Source organism: Dermacentor variabilis, chromosome 11, assembly GCF_050947875.1.
Source record: "Dermacentor variabilis isolate Ectoservices chromosome 11, ASM5094787v1, whole genome shotgun sequence".
NCBI classification, from domain to species: domain Eukaryota; kingdom Metazoa; phylum Arthropoda; class Arachnida; order Ixodida; family Ixodidae; genus Dermacentor; species Dermacentor variabilis.
Window position 1 is genome coordinate 112,523,027 of NC_134578.1, and position 18,050 is coordinate 112,541,076.

The 18,050-nt window shown below is 44.5% G+C and overlaps 2 protein-coding genes across 2 annotated transcripts in view; one reads left to right on the plus strand and one right to left on the minus strand.

The window, feature by feature from the left end:
• LOC142563433 (uncharacterized) overlaps nucleotides 1–18,050 on the minus strand; it is a 148,208-nt gene that overhangs the window by 85,714 nt on the left and 44,444 nt on the right. The gene's annotated exons all lie outside the window — the stretch shown is intronic.
• LOC142564062 (uncharacterized) lies at nucleotides 9,807–16,227 on the plus strand. Its single transcript, XM_075674884.1, has 2 exons — nucleotides 9,807–9,962; nucleotides 14,470–16,227. The coding sequence occupies exons 1-2, from the start codon at nucleotides 9,920–9,922 to the stop codon at nucleotides 16,203–16,205; spliced, it is 1,779 nt and encodes a 592-aa protein (XP_075530999.1). The 5' UTR covers nucleotides 9,807–9,919; the 3' UTR covers nucleotides 16,206–16,227.

Consider the following 18,050-nt stretch of genomic DNA (forward strand, 5'->3'; position numbering starts at 1 on the left):
ACAAATATCTGTTCGTTCTTTGCCTTTTACCCGCTCCTTTTTATTCTGTACGGCAGCACATATCTTACCTAGCTCATTGGGAGTAGTGAAAGCAACATTAACATCGTATCTACTTGCAACTTGTTTAAGCCTGTGCGACACTGAATGAATATTCTTTTTTTGCTATTAGTGCTTTCTGTAAACACGTCCGTCCCTCTCGAAACCGACTTCTTTAGGCGCTCAGCCACAGTGGCCACCGCTACACTAGGATAACCTGCTTCCCATAGGCGCCGGACCTGCGCTTTAAAACTGGCGCTCATTTTGTGCATGCAGGACCTGGTGACCGGCACGGATCTGGTGACCGGCACGTGTACCGGACTGACACGTGGTGTTACCGTTCCTGAGCATGCGCAGATGGGTTTTGTGTCTTCTCTTCTTTTTTCGCCTCAGTGCTCCCTCCAGTTGATAGTCGGCGTTCATGTTGTGCACTTCTCTACCCTTGTGCCCTGTCTGCACGCCTCACTTCTTTTTTGCATAATGAATCCTTACCAACTAGCTCAGCTCTCTGTAGTTATAAGCTTCATTTCTAGTACTCTGAGCCCTTTTCCATGTTCCCCTACTTATCTGCAACATCCTGCTTCGTTAGCTTCTTAATTGCGACATGTATGTTCCGCGCTTAAACCATGTTGTGGTTTAGTCATAATCGTGTCGTCCCGTTGGAAGTTCAAATGATGTGCGGCTTCCTTCAACCATCAACTGGGCATGCCAGGAGTATTGGAGCTATTCTTTCCGCTGAATCATGGCGCCAAGTTAGGTTCTACCAGGAGTGTCTAAGGGTCCGTTGCGCGGCCCTGGGAGACCGTCGCCATTGGAGCCGCCCCTACGCCGATTGGAATAAGTTAGCCGTGCAGCACGCGGACTTCCTGTGGAGGATGACACTTCCGGAGCTTGAACAAAGAAGAGACACCTTTCTAGTAATTCACCGTCAAATACCGTACTGGTTCTTGGAGACGCCATCGTAAATGATAACCATAGAAGAACCCTTGCTTTATGTCCTAAGCACTGTTTTAAGCCTAACATAAAGCCCGTTGACGTTTTAAGCATACCGCGCTGCACAACCAGGTTCGTCCCGGAAGAAGAACGCTCACGCTGTATTTCGGATTGCATTGCTAGCATTAAACAATCAAATTCTCATTTTAAGACTCCTGACCCTGTCCGACCGTTAGTTGATTACCTTGTGGGGCATAAACTTAGACCAGTAATATTTGACAAGGAAGGTTATTTCGTGATTATGCCAGATGACATGTTTTCAGAGAAAGCGATTTCAGCCATAGAAAAGAATTTACAGCCAGTAAAACTCAAGCCTTCGGTAGTTAAGCAACGTGCGGTTGACCTCTTGTCAAGACATAATCGTGATAGGCTTGTCTGTAATGTCAAGAAAGCTAAATCCCTCACCTTAGAACTGTTTTTCTCGGCCAAGACCCATAAACAAGAAATTCCTTTTCGTGCTATAGTGTCAGAGAAAGGGACGTGGCAGGTCTGTGTCGCTAGTCACCTACAGAACTGCTTAGCTTTACTAGTTTTTTTAGACTCCTTTTCCTTACGTAATTCTCAGGCACTAGTTCAGTATTTGAGAGAGCAAAATTCTGGTGATTGTACAGCTTTTAGTATGGATATCGAAGACCTGTATTATTCCTTGCCTCATGACGGGTTGCTAAATTCCGTAAATGAGTGCATTAAAGAACAAGTGCAAGAGTCGGCTTTTATTGACAGATGCAGTGTTTCCACGGGAGCTTTTCAATGAATTCTCTCAATGTACTTGAAGTCGACGCCGATTGTGTAGAGAGATGGCGTTTTTCTGCAGAAATCAGGCATTTGAATTGGCTCAAAGGTTGCCCCTATTCATAGCAACATTTACTTGAGTAAGGTTGACAACTGCTTAGAGAAAGCCTTAGGTGATAGCGTTATCAAGATATTTCGTTACGTTGATGATTACCTGATTTTCTGCAATAGGGAAAAACTCGATTCCACTGCTACCTTAGTAAGTGAGCAATTGAAACTTTATGGGGGAGGACTAAAGTTTACCAATGAATTTCCTCAGCGACGCGTAATTCAGCTTCTTGACATTTGCTTGATCTCCGAACAAAATATTTGTTGACAGCACTCCCCAAGATCTTGGAAGCCGTTGCTAAACTTTCAATCCAAGCATTCCAAAGTAGTAAAAAACGGAATTGCCATGTCGTGCCTTAAGTCTTCCCTCACCAGATCCTGCATGCACAAAATGAGCGCCAGTTTTAAAGCGCAGGTCCAGCGCCTAGTAGAAGCAGGTTATCCTAGTGTAGCGCTGGCCACTGTGGCTGAGCGCCTAAAGAAGTCGGTTTCGAGAGGGACGGACATGATTACAGAAAGCAGTAATATCAAAAAAGAGTAGTGGCTATTCCGTATATTCATTCAGCGTCGCAAAGGCTTAAAAAAGTTGCAAGTAGATACGATGTTAATGTTGCTTTCACTGCTCCCAATGAGCTAGGTAAGATATGCGCTGCCGTAGAGAATAAAAAGGAGCGGGTAAAAGGCAAAGAACGAACAGATATTTGTCCAGTGAAGCACAATAGGAACAACAGTTTTACTGACTGTCGGATGGGTGTGGTTTATAAAATTCCCCTTAGCTGTGGCCAGTTCTACGTAGGGCAAACGGGACGGTGTATCAATCAGAGGCTAATGGAACATAAAAGGTCGTTAACCGGTGGATCGCCTTCTAATCTTTGGCTACATTGCCGAGATTGTAACTGCACGCCAGAGTTAGATGAATGCGCGATATTGTACAGGCATAAGAAGGAAGATACGCGTCTTATGGTAGAGGCATGGCATATCTATAATGGTGGAAGTGCGTTCGTGAGTCAGCCTTCGTATACTTTACATAAGGAAGAGATTAAGTACCTTAACAGTTATCTCTCACGTAGACCGGCACGTGTACCCGACTTACACGTAGTGTTACCATTCCTGAGCATGCGCAGATGAGTTTTGTGTCTTTTCTTCTTGCGCCTCAGTGCTCCCTTCAGTTGATAGTCGGCGTTCGTGTTGTCCACTTCTCTACTCTTGTGTCCTGTCTGCACGCCTCACTTCTTTTTTTCATAGTGAAAGTTCAATTTTGTTACTTCTTCTTTTGCGGAAAGTAATTGGCAACGAGACGCTTCAGTTGCTGGATACTCTTATTATATTATTGCGATAGCAATTATATGGACACTCCAGGCGCATTCCTGCTGTCGCCGTCGCCCTCATGTTTCGTATGACGTCCAAGGGCGATAACATTGCGACCGAGCGCCGCATGCTGTATGTGCGAATGAAAGCGTAGGGGGGATTTTGAACGGTTCTGCACTGCCTTGACTCATCTTATCTAGTATCACAATGAGGGTGACGACTTTGTCTGCAATTGTGATCAGAGACGAACCATGGTGCCACTAGTACGAGCCTGAAACACAACGGCAAAGCTTACAGTGGAAACATTCGAATTCACCACCACCAAAGAAAGCAAAGGCCGTCATTTCCACCGGAAAGGGGCTGTTGACTTTTTTTTTCGATCATCAGGGGCCATTACTGATAGAATTTGCTAAACACGGAGAGACTATCAATCGTTTCCGATATTGTGAAATGCTGAATGGGCTGCGTGTCACAATCAAGAACCAACGACGTGGAAAATTGGTGAATGAGATCATCTTGTTCCACGACCTGGCTATGGTGTTGAGCTGCTGAGCACGAGGTCGCGGGATCGAATCCCGGCCACGGCGGCCGCATTTCGATGGGGACGAAATGCGAAAACACCTGTGTACTTAGATTTAGGAGCACGTTAAAGAACCCCAGGTGGTCGAAATCTCCATAGTCATCCACTACGGCGTGTCAATGAGAAAGTTGTTTTTGCGCGTAAAACCCCATAATTTAATTTTTAATTGTTCCACGTCAATGCCCGTCTCCACGTCGCTGATGTGGTTAATACAAAACTCGCAAAGTTCAAGTGCGAAACGCTGCAATATCCGCCATACAGCTAAGACTTGTTGCCTTGCGACTTCGACATTTAGGGACAAATGAGAAAAACAGCTAAAGGGAAACAGATTCCTGTCGGACGATGACGTGAAAGAGCCAGTTGCAGACTTCTTGAAGCAGCAACGCAAGGAGTTTTATGAGACGGGAATCAAGAGACTCGTTAGTCAATGGGACAAATGTCTAAATGCTCATAGAGACTACTTTTAAAAATAGTACCCCGTTTGTCAAATATTCGCATTGGCTCACTTTCATTTAACTCGCCCTCGAATATTTTTCAGAACGGCTTTATATACGTGCTCTCTGTTGAGGCAATAATTTCAATGCAACTACTCACGGCACACGACCGGTGGCAGCTGCTCCTGTGTAATACATTGGAATTAATAACAGCGTCGTTGAGATTTTTCACTGGCCCTTGCATATGTACAAAATTGTCAACCAGCTTCTTGAATGACAGTTTTATTAACATATTTGTCCTCACCTTGTTTATTTTATCGCATTTACATTTTTCGTATCAGTGGCATGGACTGCTTTGCTGGTTTCGAACTGATATAGTTCTAAAGTTCGTGTGATATTTTGTTTACTTATTAAATTGGCAGAACATCGAAGCTTTGATATTACTTATTTAGGGCACAATTTTCGGCACATACGGGTACATCTTTTAATGAAAAGATATGCATTTTACTTGTTTTGACAGTGCGTAGCGTTCAAGAATTCGTTTGCAGCATCTTTAGCAATGGCAATGCCGTTACTATTCATGTATTTGATCCCTCGACAAATTGTCTAAGAGGAAGCTTTAACTGGGGCCCAACTCCTACGTGGCCTATTCAAATACACGAAAAACGCAAGAACGCTTTTCTGAGATAATGCCTGGGTCGCTTGTAATGAAATTTGTTGCATTTCAGAGAGAAAGTTCAATTCTAGTATCTGTTGGAAGCGGAATTTCGATTTAGGGCCTGAATTTCGTTTAAGATATTTTGGAAAATCCGAAAGTGCGGAAGAAATAGAAGCACGACGTTTACAAACTAATAGCACTGCATCAAGAACAGATATCGCGGTTCTGTAAACGGCATCTGTTATAAGAGTCAAAGTAGACAAATTTGGCATGTCAAGTTGTATCTTACGTGAATTGGTTACGTGGTGAACGAGGCTTATGCAAAAGCCGTATTTTCATAGTACTAAATTTGTTGAGATTCACGTGTAACATATCCAACTTGTCCGCTCTGGCTGTACTATTCTATGAAATTCACACAATTGTGATATTTTTAATTGTTGAGCTACAGAGTTTTAAACGTGATTGTTTCGTGTTCTGAAAATTTGCGAGTTTTGCCAATTTTTAATACAGAATTGACAACCTAAATGAAAAATTCGAAGCGAGAAGTCAGTAGAATCTTAGTTTTTCTCTTAAATGCAACCGACCTCGTCAAATTTGGTGCGGTGGTTGCCGAGAAAAATGAATTCCCCTTCTACATGTATTTAGATAGCAGCACCCGAGCTAAAGCGTCTTCTTAAAGGGACACTAAAGGTTACTATTAAGTGAACGTGGACTGTTGAAATGCCATCCCAGAAACTTCGAAACGCTTATTTCGTGCAAAGGAGAGACTTATTTTAAGAGAAAATGCGTTCTGAAGCGTGCGCGTACCTCTAGCGCAGTTCAAATTGCCCGCCCTCCGATCGAGGAGTACTGACATCATGGTCTCATAGTGACGTTGCGCCATCGGTGAGTAGAACGGCGTCCGCAGACGGCGCTACGGCTTTTCTGCGCAAAACACAAACGCGCGGCCAGAAACAGAGCCAAGACAGAGCCGACAGCAGAGCGAAAGCGGGAGTATGGTGGCTAGCGGAAGGAGAAACGCGCGACCATAAGCTGGTACTTTATTCTATGACGCAAACTTCCACGCTCGTCGCAATGGATCCTGACAACGACAGATTGGCTCGCGATGCTGGGCTCAACTTCAGCTATTTGAGCAGTGACGAGCGCGACCTGCTGCTGAGGGCTCGCGCTGCTGCCGTCGTTGCGTACTACGACGGCGGCCTCGACACCGGCTCTCCGGAGCGGAAAAGCAACGAGGGCTTCCCACGACATCACAAGGATGTGGCATTCTCACTGCTAGTTCAAAATGAAAGTTTCGCAAGCCAGCAGAACCCGCACAGCACGACGCGATAACGAAACTACTGAAACTCCAAAGCGTGCGCGGCGCAGAGTCGAGCGAAAACGAAACCTTTCGACCACCCATACTACAGAAGGGTAACGTCAACATGTTATTTTTTCTTAGAATCGAATAGACGTAGACAAGTAGCATTTTCTTCCGTCTTATAATCGAATGAAATGTTATTTTGAATACGAGTAGTTGAGTATTAGTAAGACAAATTTTGAGGAGTGCTTTCGTCATCGGGCTAGTACCGGAATGTCGCTGGGGGGTCTCAAATCGTGTCATGCACTTACCTCAATTTCTCGGTTACTAAAGCTCTGTTTGCGATTATATTGACGCCTTAGACGTTCCGGAACATTGCTCTACCACTTTAACTTGACTTTCTGGTAACCTTTAGTGTCCCTTTAAGTAGGAGGCCAAGCTCGAACGTGAGCCCCCCCCCCCCCCCCCGAACGAAATTTCTGGCTACGCGACGTTCGACATCCGTCGCCAAGGTTTGTGAGAGGTGGCGCTGGCTAACACTAGCGGGGTTAGTTCTAGTAGAAAAAAAAACCAAATACCCTAGATAGAGGATTTGAAAATGGCGCCACGGTAGCTCAATTGGTAAGAGCATCGAACTTGTAACGCGAAGACGTGGGATTGTTCCCCACTCGCGGCCGTCGTTTTTTCATTCATTTTAATTTTTATTACTTATGATTTTCTGAATACAACTACTGAGCACAAGTACTTTCCCCACGTTGTCCTTGATGATTCTGCTTGTTGGCATCTTACGGGTAATAAAAATCGACCCCCTCGGTTCCCTTTATTCGTGTTCAGCGAATGGGTGCGTCACTCCCGTAAATCCTTTTTGATCTAAAGTAATCGCCTTCATCTCTGTTATTTAAGGCAATGTGCTTTGCACCTTTTCCTATGCAGCGGTTTGCACTGCTAAAGATTGTACCCCTGCCGATCTCCATATTCATTCCCTTTCAAGATATCTCAACTACGCAGTCGCACGGAGCATCACATAAATTATGCGGTTGTACGTGTCAAAACCACTTTCTGATTATGAGGCACGCCGTAGTGGAGGACTCCGGAAAATTCGACCCCCTGGGGTTCTTTAGCGTGCACCTAAATCTAAGTACACGGGTGTTTTCGCATTTCGCCCATCGAAATGCGGCCGCCCTGACCGGAATTCCATCCCAGATGGACACAGCGGTGGACGTAAGCGTGCAAGTTTACGCACTACCAGTGGTATTTACTGTCGGGAACGTGTGGTCACTACGCGCTTTGCAGGTTTCCTTGGTAAATTGCTGGGAGACGCTGGCATGTTGGACACCATCTCCCTGGCGACGTATCGTGGTTGTTTAAGGCAACAAACCTTCGCACAATGAGTCTCCAGCCCAACGTGTTAACATCTAAGTTCGGAGCCCGCTTACATAAAAACTAAATCTAGGGTGGAAAAACGGCCTCGCATTTAGGCACAAATACAAAATATTTTCGGCTGTCTTTATGGCCGTATATTAAATAGAAGAAAAGCATAATTTTGCTCAGTAGTGTACTAATTCAGATGCTTTTAATTTGTTAGCGAAATTACAAGCGCCGAAAAAAGGTCTTACGTAGCAGTTGAAGAAAGCATTTACCGCTGCTTGTCATTTCCTGCAAAATAGCAACTTGTCCAACACATTCAAGTACATCTAAGGAGTCGGTTTGGTGTAAATTAAAATTAAGAAATTATGGCTACAATAAAAACAAGTTAGACACACTTGTTTTGATTAGTTGCTCAACCGCTCGAAATTATTGACACGTGCATTTGCTTATCTTTATCGGGTGACTATTTCACCGCCTAACAAATGTTACCGCACAGCGAAGGACGCACCTGCATGTATCGGAAGTTTCTCGAAAGTTATCGATGGTTCTGTCTGCCGTCTGTAGTCACCGAACCTTGTGTAGTCTGATTGCATGCATGCGCGACGCGAATAGTGTAGAACTTTGAGGAAGACACGCGGGTACCAGCGATTACTCTGGAACATTCGACGACTGACGTAAAAAAGCCGACGCGCTTGACCCGCTTATCAGATTTCCGACGATCGCTGACTGTGTTCGCCAAACCGTTGTGCTTTAACTGTAACTTGCTTTTGTGGGTACAAGTTCGCCCAATCAAGATTAAATTTCGCCATTTACAGTTTTGCTACTGTGTTCGTCAGTCACTACGACGTGACAGTAGTATTACATGCATGAAGGAATACGTAGTTCATTAGAAGTTTCGGTATAGTGGAGGAAGACCAGATATCATTACGCTGAGCAACAATTTAAGACGTAACATGTTGCTCTTCTAAGCACAAAAACTCGAAAAAAAAAGGTACAGTGAGAGGCGAAAGGAAAAGAAAGGCAAGCGCTATTCACAACTGCTTAATGCGAAAAACAGGGCATTCTATGCATACACAAAAATGCACATGCGCAAACGCATAAAACAAGCAAATGACGTCAGTCAGCCGAAGCACTCCAGTGGAGCAGTGCACGTGCAATTGCTCCACTGGAGTGGTTTACCTGATTCCGCTCAGCTGTGGCAAGTGCTAGATTGGGCAAACGGGGCGTAGCGTCAACGACCGAATGAGAGCGCACGCAAATATTTTAAAGAAAGATACGACTGCGCACTTCCCTGCGCATTGCAGGTTTTGTCCCAACTGTGGACCACTGTATTTCCAGGACAGGATCCTAGGCAGAAAAAAAAAACGCTCGTGAACTGTTAGAAGCCTTCCATATCCATACCACTGGTCTAGCTCCCGTGAATCAGACTTCTGTTATGATTTTTGATTCACAATTCGAATGCTAAGCATATAAAATAAATAATAATCCCTACGACTGACTGAGGGCCTTTGCTTGTTTTATGCGTTTGTGCGTGTGCATTTTTGCGTATATATAGAATGGTCTGCTTTTGGGAATAAACAGTTGAGTAGCACTTGTCCTTCCTTTCTTTTGACCTCTCACTCTCTTCTTTTTTTTTCGAGGTTTGCGTCAAGAAGAGCAACCATGTTAAGTAAACACCAACTCGCCCAAGAAGTTATTTATTCTCAACTACATTTTAGACGTGTCGCCCAAATTACACTTCGGTTCAGTGTGAATGCAGAAATCCCCGTCAATATGCCAAGTCAAATTCGTGTCAACGTTGCCAGACAACACTGCTTTATGCTGAAAGCAAAAGAGCATAGGCGGTGCGCGAGCAACGTGGACAGTGGAGCGAAAATTGGGACGCCTAAAGCGCCAAATCCTCAAATGACGGTCACGCATGCCGACGGTATTGCTCAAAACTAGGAAGGATGCCGAAGAGAGTGGCCTCTTCGTCCTAGTAACCACTTCAATTGTTCGTTTTTCTGGACGGACAGGCACATCGCCAGCTGAAAGAACCGCAACAAAAAAGTGAGTCGTCTTTCTACACGGGAAACGCAGCTGTGCTTCGAAAGTGGCACGTCAATCTCCTTGCTGCTAGCTAAAATGTACAAGGCATATGCACATACTAATATTCTGTTCCACTAAACTAAAACTACACAATTCGTATATAACTTGAGAGAAAGATAGGATATTGCTGCTTCATTTCTTTTTCTTTTGAGACATTATTTCCAACATCAGACAATGTCGCAGACTCGAAGCTAAAACAATGCTATGCAATGGCTTTCCAAAATTGTTCACGAGACCGCCTTGAAAAATCAGTATAAAAGACTCGAGGATTTCGAGCCAAGGCAGACTGATCTGTGCAGCGAAGCAGCCGCACTATGAAGTTCCTGAGTCTCACTGCCGTGGTCGTCGGACTCCTGAGTAAGTTAGCGCACATTTTCGCACGAGCTTATTACGTCTAGCTACACTGTACCTCTTCTATTCCTGGTGAATGCATGTCATGGTGACTATGCCAATTTCTTTTTCGTTAGGAAGAAATATTGCTCCTCATGGTATAGTCACTATATTTTCTTAAAACATAACCAAGGTTTATGTGATGCTACTTCCACTATAAATCAGTTGAGTTTGTAATGAGCAGGATGCAATGAACCACTGCAAACAGATAATTCTCTTACAAGAGCTATGTTTTCTAACACAAGAACCCAACCGAATAAACCCGCTTTGTCTTGTAAGACGCAAGACAAGAAAATGTTTCTTTTTGGGACAGTGCCCGATTGAGCACTTGCTGCGCGTAAAAGATCCCTCAAAATTATAATTTGCGTCCGATAAGGGCTCGACTCATTTGGAAATGGAAACACCGTATCTTTGTTCGACTTAGGAAGGATGGGGCTAGAAAATGAGATTTGTCTCGCTAAAAAAAATGGAGACGAATGAGCGTAACAAAATACAGAACATACAGAACACTTCATCACCTATGCGTTTTCCACTTTCTGTAACAACGTACTCCCGCAGCCCTAATGCCGCTTATGTTACCGTCATATACAATATCTTATATAAGAGTTAGAACTGCGTCTTTGCTACTGCGTATAAGAGTCATGAACAATTCCAAGTGCGAATTTAAACAGAACGCTCAGCTATGCAGGTCTCCAGTACTTTTCTCGTTCTTATGATTAGATTAAATCGTTGTGCTTCCAACCCCAACGCCATAAATATTACCACTTACTCTTGAGAATAAACCGTGAGCCAAGGGAACAGATTTCCGTTGTATAGTTTACAAGAAATTTAGCTTAAATAGAGTTTATATGGCGTTATAATGAGGCGTTAGAAGGCAGCAACCTAATAACAAGTGCTCGCTCAATTCCTGTATATGTATATATTTCTAACTACCGAAAAAAAGCTATTTATGTGAGTCAAAAGAAGTTCCTTAGCCTAAGGGCCAACAACTGCCATGTATGGCTCCTAAAAAACAATAATTTCGAGTCTACCCTGGGAGCAATTTTCAAGACCAACATTTTAGAATTTGAAATTGCAAGATAACGGTAAAGAAAGGAAACAACTTGGTATAAGCGCATTTCATTGCGAAAAACATAATTATCTCGATGAACGTTACGAGCCGTTCAGGCCTTTAAGTTCCTTAAATTGATGCTCCCTCAGTTTCTAAACCAGCAGCAACTAACAGGTGATGACCGAGTAAAACAATAAAATAAAATAACAGCAAGCTTCTCGACGCATGTAACTTCTTATGTTCGCCAAAGCAGCTAGCTGTGGTACTACAATAACACAAACCGGCTAAAAATATACAAAGCTTGCAGAGACTAGGCTATTCCAAATTCCTGGGCATGCGAAAATTAAGTGTGCCATACAAACGCAGGCCTTAAAGTTTGAAGTTTTACTTACCGCAATACGGACGTGAATACAAGCACCCGCAGCGGTTGCTTAGTGCCTATGCTGTTGGGTTGCTACGCACGAGGTCGCGGGATCGAAACCCGGCCACCGCGGCCGCGTTTCGATGGGTAAGAAAATACCCGCGTACTTCGATTTAGGTGCACGTTAAAGAACCCCAGGGGGTCAAAATTTCAGGAGTCCTTCAACGTGGCTCACAATCAGAAAGCGGTTTTGGCACATAAAACCCCGTAATTTTTATTGAATAAAGGAGATGCTGCAACTAACCAACACCGGCTTCAAGTCATAAGCACACACGAAGCCATATTGATTCTGATCTCACTGGAGGCTTCCTGGATTGTCTGTGCAATGTTTTCATTATTCATGTTAAACCTAAACGCCCTAACAGGGAGGGTATTACATAGGGGAGGAGGGGGGGTGATACAATGTTTAACAACGCTGTACATTTTAGAAAAGATAACAACACACAGAGCAATACTAAAAAACAGCGATGAAAACGTAAATCATAATACGAAAGGAAAGGAAGAACAATGAACAAATTATTACACACTTCCATCACAGCGAAGTAAATATTGGAATTGTCTTTGTGTCAGTTTCTGTGGCGATGTGCGATGGCAAATTTTTCTACTGAATGATCGCGCGAGGAACGAATGAGTTGGCATGAGAGTATGATGTTAGGTGATGATTGTATATAGCTCCTACTGTGTCGGAGGATTGTTCTCGTATACGCCCCCTTTGGGTGGACTTTACTGACCTATAAAGAAAAACTACAGGTCTTGCGCTATCATATATCATTAGGTAAACTGCGATGTCCTTTACAAGTGGAATCCTAAGTCTCAATTTTCTTCTGTTTTCTTCTAAGTGTCTATTTGCAGTTACAATTCTAACACCTAGTATTTTTACTAATTCAGACAGCAACCACAATGCATCGCTCAAGGATGGCGGAAAGTTGTGCAGTATTTAGTTGCTTGATCCGCTCGCTAAGAACCCTGCATTTGGTCACCGCAACCTCGCCTCTCATAAATCACAATCATTGAAGATATTCTTCTCTTTTGTTGCACTTTTTTCCGTGTTGCTGTAGGCTGCAATAACAATAGTTATCCCTCAAAATGCAACAGAAGCGTACACTGAATAGCTTCGTGCACTCTGTTTTTCAGTGTAATATGGATCGTAAAGCACATCCTATTTGACTAGTAGCCGATATAACAAAACATTCGCAAAGTGAGCTACAAGTGCGAAGATGCGTCCGAGTTATAGACGCAATGATGATGGTGCAATTCACATTCTTTCATATAAAACCCACCTTACTGAGAATCAACTCCAATGCTTGTCATATTTCGTATGGTTTTGCAGAATAGACAGCATCAATCAATCAATGAATCAATCAACCTATCAATCAATCAATCATTTTATTTCAGTAAGAAAGACACTAACAATAACAATTACTATTATGTTATTACTGACCTGCTCCCACAAAAGCTACCTGACGTTAGACGGCTATTAGACCACAAACACAAATTACAGGTGGTGAAATTGGAATCAATATTTTTGTTCAAAACTTTGAGGGCCGGTAACATTTTACTTATTTCTTGTTTGCACGACTGCAGACAAAAATAACACTGGCATTTCACTAACAAAATATTATGATTGTTCGGCACGGGCTGCAATTCCTAGTATTTGCCATTTATTTATGCATTATAACTGTGGCACCATGTGTATTTATTTCAACATATACAGGGTGCCCAAGCCATTATGCACCCCCTTTTTTTTATTAGAAAGACCATGCTACTCGCATAAACAAAGTTAATATTGTTTGCAGTCAATTAGAGTACCCACCAGTAATATAGTTGTTGATGCCATTCTATAAATATTTCATAACCATTTTTCTTCATTACTGCTCTGAATGCCCTGTTGTCAGTGAGGAACTTGTAGAAAATTGAATGAAACCTAAAGGTGGCATGTTTTCAGACAGGCACATTTTACGGGGTTATATTTTTCGGCTGATCAAGAAAGCCGGCGAGAAATAAGAATATCACGTTAACAACCAACCCGCACCAATAAGCATCGCCCTCGCACAAGCTCTGTAGAAATTCCTGGCGCTTTATCTGACGCGCTTCTACCGCGACAGGACGGCACGCTCGTGTTGACACAAAAAGGTTGGTCACGACTGGTTACTGCGTCGTGGAAAGAGTGCGCTAACTAACTCGTGTGGAACTTGCTTGAGGGCGCTGCTTTTTGAAGCGCGCGCTCGATTAGTCACGTGATATTTTTAAAAAGATTTCTTGCGTTTTCATTCTCACCAGGAAAAAATAAACGACATAAAAGTAACTACCTAAATACAAGCCCACTATAGCGTTCTTTCGTTTTTTGTTACTTCTTCCTTGAAAGCATGACATTAAGGGCAGTAATAACACAATTAGCTCATTGCAGGTAATTATTCAATTCAATGGCACCTACTAAATATTAATAGCAGATGTTATAAATACACTTAATGATGCGCACTTATTGAAGCGGAATAACGTGCTCTTTCTTAAAAAACACGCGATGCTTCATAGCTGGGACACCCATACGATAGCATTGCTTAAACTGAAATATTTATGTGCACGTGAAGATTGCGTTTCTCTGCAACGGACACCTCATGAGGCATATTAAACCAAATACCCAATGCTTACGTATATTGCGCATAAATAAATTTATATCAGCCTGCTGTTGTAAGAGCTTCCAAACTGAAGCCCATGAACCTAATGAGTGTGCCACCTCTTTTTATGCCCACTCCCGTAAAAATCTCAAAAGGCACTGACAATATTTACAAAGCAAATTAAAAAATAGCCTTTTCACCCAGAACGGGTAAAGTGATCTTTTAGTCGGCATCTATCCTAGCAAAAGGAAAAAAAAGTGGGTTTGCGGTCTCTTATCCTATCTCCCACTTTCGTTTCTAGAAAAAAAAAAGAAACAAACCTCTTACCTGCTTGAAAATTAAAATTGCCTAGATGACTGCATTCGTAATTCCAAACATCATTTTCAGGTCGCCAGGTCATCGGGGGCCAACAGTTTTCAAGCTTTTCAAATGGAGTCGGGAGCGGTTCGTTGGGAGGAGGGTTTGGAGGAAGCTCACTCAGCAGTGGAAGCGGCTTCGGCGGTGGATACGGCAGCGGATATGGCAGTGGATTTGGCAGCGGAAGTGGACTGAGCGGATTTGGCGGAAACGGCGGTCTCTGGGGCAACACTTACGGTGGACTATATGGAAGCAGCCCATTCTCAATTTGGAGGAGGTTGACTGCGCCCCTGATGTTGTCAAGCGGAAGCGGTAGCTCCTGGGGCAACATCTACTATGGGTACGGAGGCAGCCCCTTCGCATACTGGAGTACTCCAGTCTACGTATTGAGGTTGGTTCCTGTGCCGCGCGGAGGAAGTCAAGGCGTGAGTGGATATTGGGGTTTGCCTAGAGGAGGTTCGCCACTGACGTGGTTTACGTGGGGCAATCCCAGTGGCCTAATTTCTGCGGGCACGCCTTGGGGATTTCAGGGGCCTAGTGGGAGTGGTGCTTTCCCGCGGCCATGGGGAGGAATCAGTGGTCCACAGGTTGGCTTGTACGGCATGCCTGGTGGAATAATTGGAACCGGAGGGTATGGCCAACAATGGGGCCAAGGCGGACAAGGCGATTCAGAGAACCAGAATGAACCGCAAGGGGGACTCAGTGGACTTGGAGGATTCGGCAGGCTGTTCGGAAGCGGTAGCCAAAGCGGGTCCGGCAGCCCGAATGGTCAGCAAGGAGGTTTCAGCGGATTTGGAGGACTAGGCGGACTGTCGGTCTATGGCGGCCAAAGCGGAATGGGTGGGCTGCGCGGACAGCAAGGAGAACTTGGTGGAAGTGGAAGACTGAGCGGAATGTCAGGCGAAGTCGGAGAAAGTGATTACGATGGCCTTTCCAGTGAAGGCAGTTCGGGAGGCGTCGGCAGTGGACTATTTGGCTGGGGCAGTCGAAGTGGCGATTTTGGAACTAGTGGCATTGGAAACTACGGCAGGCAAAGCGGCATGGGTGGTAGCAGCGGTGGACGAGGGGGATATGGCGGATTGGGAAGGCTTGGACAGAGTTGGTCGAGCAGCTTCGGCAGCGATAACGGCTGGGGTCCTAGTACCCAAGGTAGCAGTTTCGGTAGCAGCAGTGGTCTCTCAGGAAGGAACAATCAAGGGACCAGATATACGTGGCTCATTTCTGAACTAGGCGGCCGTCAAGGCTCATCTGGCCAACTAGGCAGCTTCGGCAGTGGATTCGGTGGACTGGGCGGTTTCGGCGGTTCCAGCCAAGGTTGGCTGAGCCGTGCCACTGGCCTGTCGCAAAGGCAATTGCTGCGTCTTTACAGAAAGTATAGAAAAAGCGGTATCAGATGCACATTTGTAGAATACCTCAGGCGACGTGGATACCTCGGTGGCTTCATTGGAGGTCCCTCATTTGGCGGTAGACAAGGCAGTGGAGGGCGACGGGGACATGGCAGCAGTTTCTGGTATTGGAGTTCCACACCCACATACAGATACACTTGGGGAACACCTCTGAGTGGCTCTAGACCATCACAAGGAAGTAGCTCTGGCGGAAGCTCCTTTGGTGGACTCAGTGGATTGTCAAGGGGTGGATATGGCGCTTCGAGCAGCGGTTCGGGAGGAAGTTTTGGCGGCAGTTACAGCTGGAGTTCAGGTTCTGGCAGCGGCAGGCAGCAGCAGGAAGACGAGGGGCAGCAGCAGCAGAAGGTGCTTTTGAAATAAAGTTCTTTGTTTCAACACACAACAGATGTGAAACTCTAAAAACTAACAAAAGGAAAGTTCATCACCAGTGTGTGGTAACAGACATAAAAATAAGGCATAAGCATAAAAAGCAGGTGTGCGATACCATTTGTAAAGCATATATGTAAGATATGAAGAAGCCACACGTGGTTTAGCGCGCACAGTTAAGTAACAACTAATATGCGCACTTCAGGAAATCTCTTCTTCAAGAGTGAGTACTGACGGATCGAGGCCACCAGATAATTCCTAGGTTGTAAGCACGATATAATGACACCACAACCTTCTTTACTTTGTCTCTAGTTGCAAGCATAACTGTTACTTCTGATATAGCAGCTTCTTTTCGAGAATATTAGCGTACACCAAACGGACCTCATACAAGCTCTTGTGACTTTTACTTAAGACTAAACGTGAATGTTAGCGACCATTTGTCATGTATAACCTATTTCGTCAACTCCAAAGTGTAAAAAAGCAGTTTTTGGCTAATCCTAGGCACTTTTGGGTAGGTTGGTTCCTATCGTACAACGTTTCGAGCCCCGTCCATAAAAAAAAAAACCAGTTGTCCTTCGGTGTGATCGCACCTCAGACCCGCTATAGGACAGCGCAATGCTTTTACCGTGAGGCTAAAATCACACGCTTGCTTCTCTCGTGCCAATGCCAATTAGCTCTGTGAGACCATTGGCGCATGCGCTACATAACACAGACACGCACCAGTTCTCGTTCACCCATACATACTCCTGACTGTGTTGTGCGTCACGAGTAGGAGAATGCCTTTTTCTCTCATTTTTACCTCGCGGTATGTTACATCTTGGGACAATGCGTTAAATGCAACCCAATCCCCTACACGCCCTGTGCTGTTAGGATAGGCCCACATTTCCTACCCGTTCCTCGCAGAAGAAAGTGCTACAAAGAAGCTGGAGGAGATTGTACTGTCTTTGGCATAGGCCAAGCGAAAACCGAAAACTCGGTAACGGGTCTTTTTCGTAGCCGCAGTTTCGCCCGAAAGGCGAAGCATGCATTGCGGTAGCAAATTACTACACATACATAATCATTGAGGATAGTAGTTTTATCGGCCGTATGAACTTGTAAACACTCCCTTACTAACTAAATTAACGAGCATGGTGTCAGCGAGCACAGGCCCACATGAAACACTGGACTCGATGAACACGGACACTTGCTGTCAAAACACTGGCGTGAGGAAGCGCGGCAGCAGCAACGAGCGAAATGAACTTTGTGCTGCGTATCACTTCAACGTAAACAGAGAGGCGAGAACACGGCACACGCAAAGCTACCAGCTGTCGGCCCACCGAGACTATGGCCCAAAAAGCAGATCGCTTTCAAGATAAATACCGCGCGAGAAAGCGCCACACCCGCTTGCTGTTGAAATACAACGCCCGCCCACTACCCTTCCCCCGGTTCCTTGGACGCGACGGAAAATAGCGAGCATCGTCCTCGCTTTCACGGCGATGGCGACGGCAAAAATGGGCTTCGAGTGTCCATATAATTGTTACCGCAACAAAACGATAGTGTCGTTGTGCAGTTACCATCTTGATTCTGTCTTCAAAAACGCACTCGCGTCACGCACACAGATGCTTGTTTTATACAATACGTTGGTCTACGCGGCAACACTCAAGGATCACAGATCATTTGGGCTAGCCAGCGACAAGCAAAATGTTTCGCGTAACATCAATCTATGAAGTGCGTGAAATTTGCATAGATTTTTTTTATTTCAATATTTCCAAACACCTAGTCTCGTTTTGAGGCTAATATAAGAGGTAAGAGATTTATTTATGGAAAGAGGAATAGGAAGATTCGATCTCATTGTGTCAA

Excerpts from the sequence above, each read along its gene's own strand:
- LOC142564062 (XM_075674884.1), top strand. The coding sequence starts at position 9,920 with ATGAAGTTCCTGAGTCTCACTGCCGTGGTCGTCGGACTCCTGA. Across the intron at positions 9,963-14,469 it reads CGTGGTCGTCGGACTCCTGA|GTCGCCAGGTCATCGGGGGC; the intron begins GTAAGTTAGCGC and ends CATCATTTTCAG.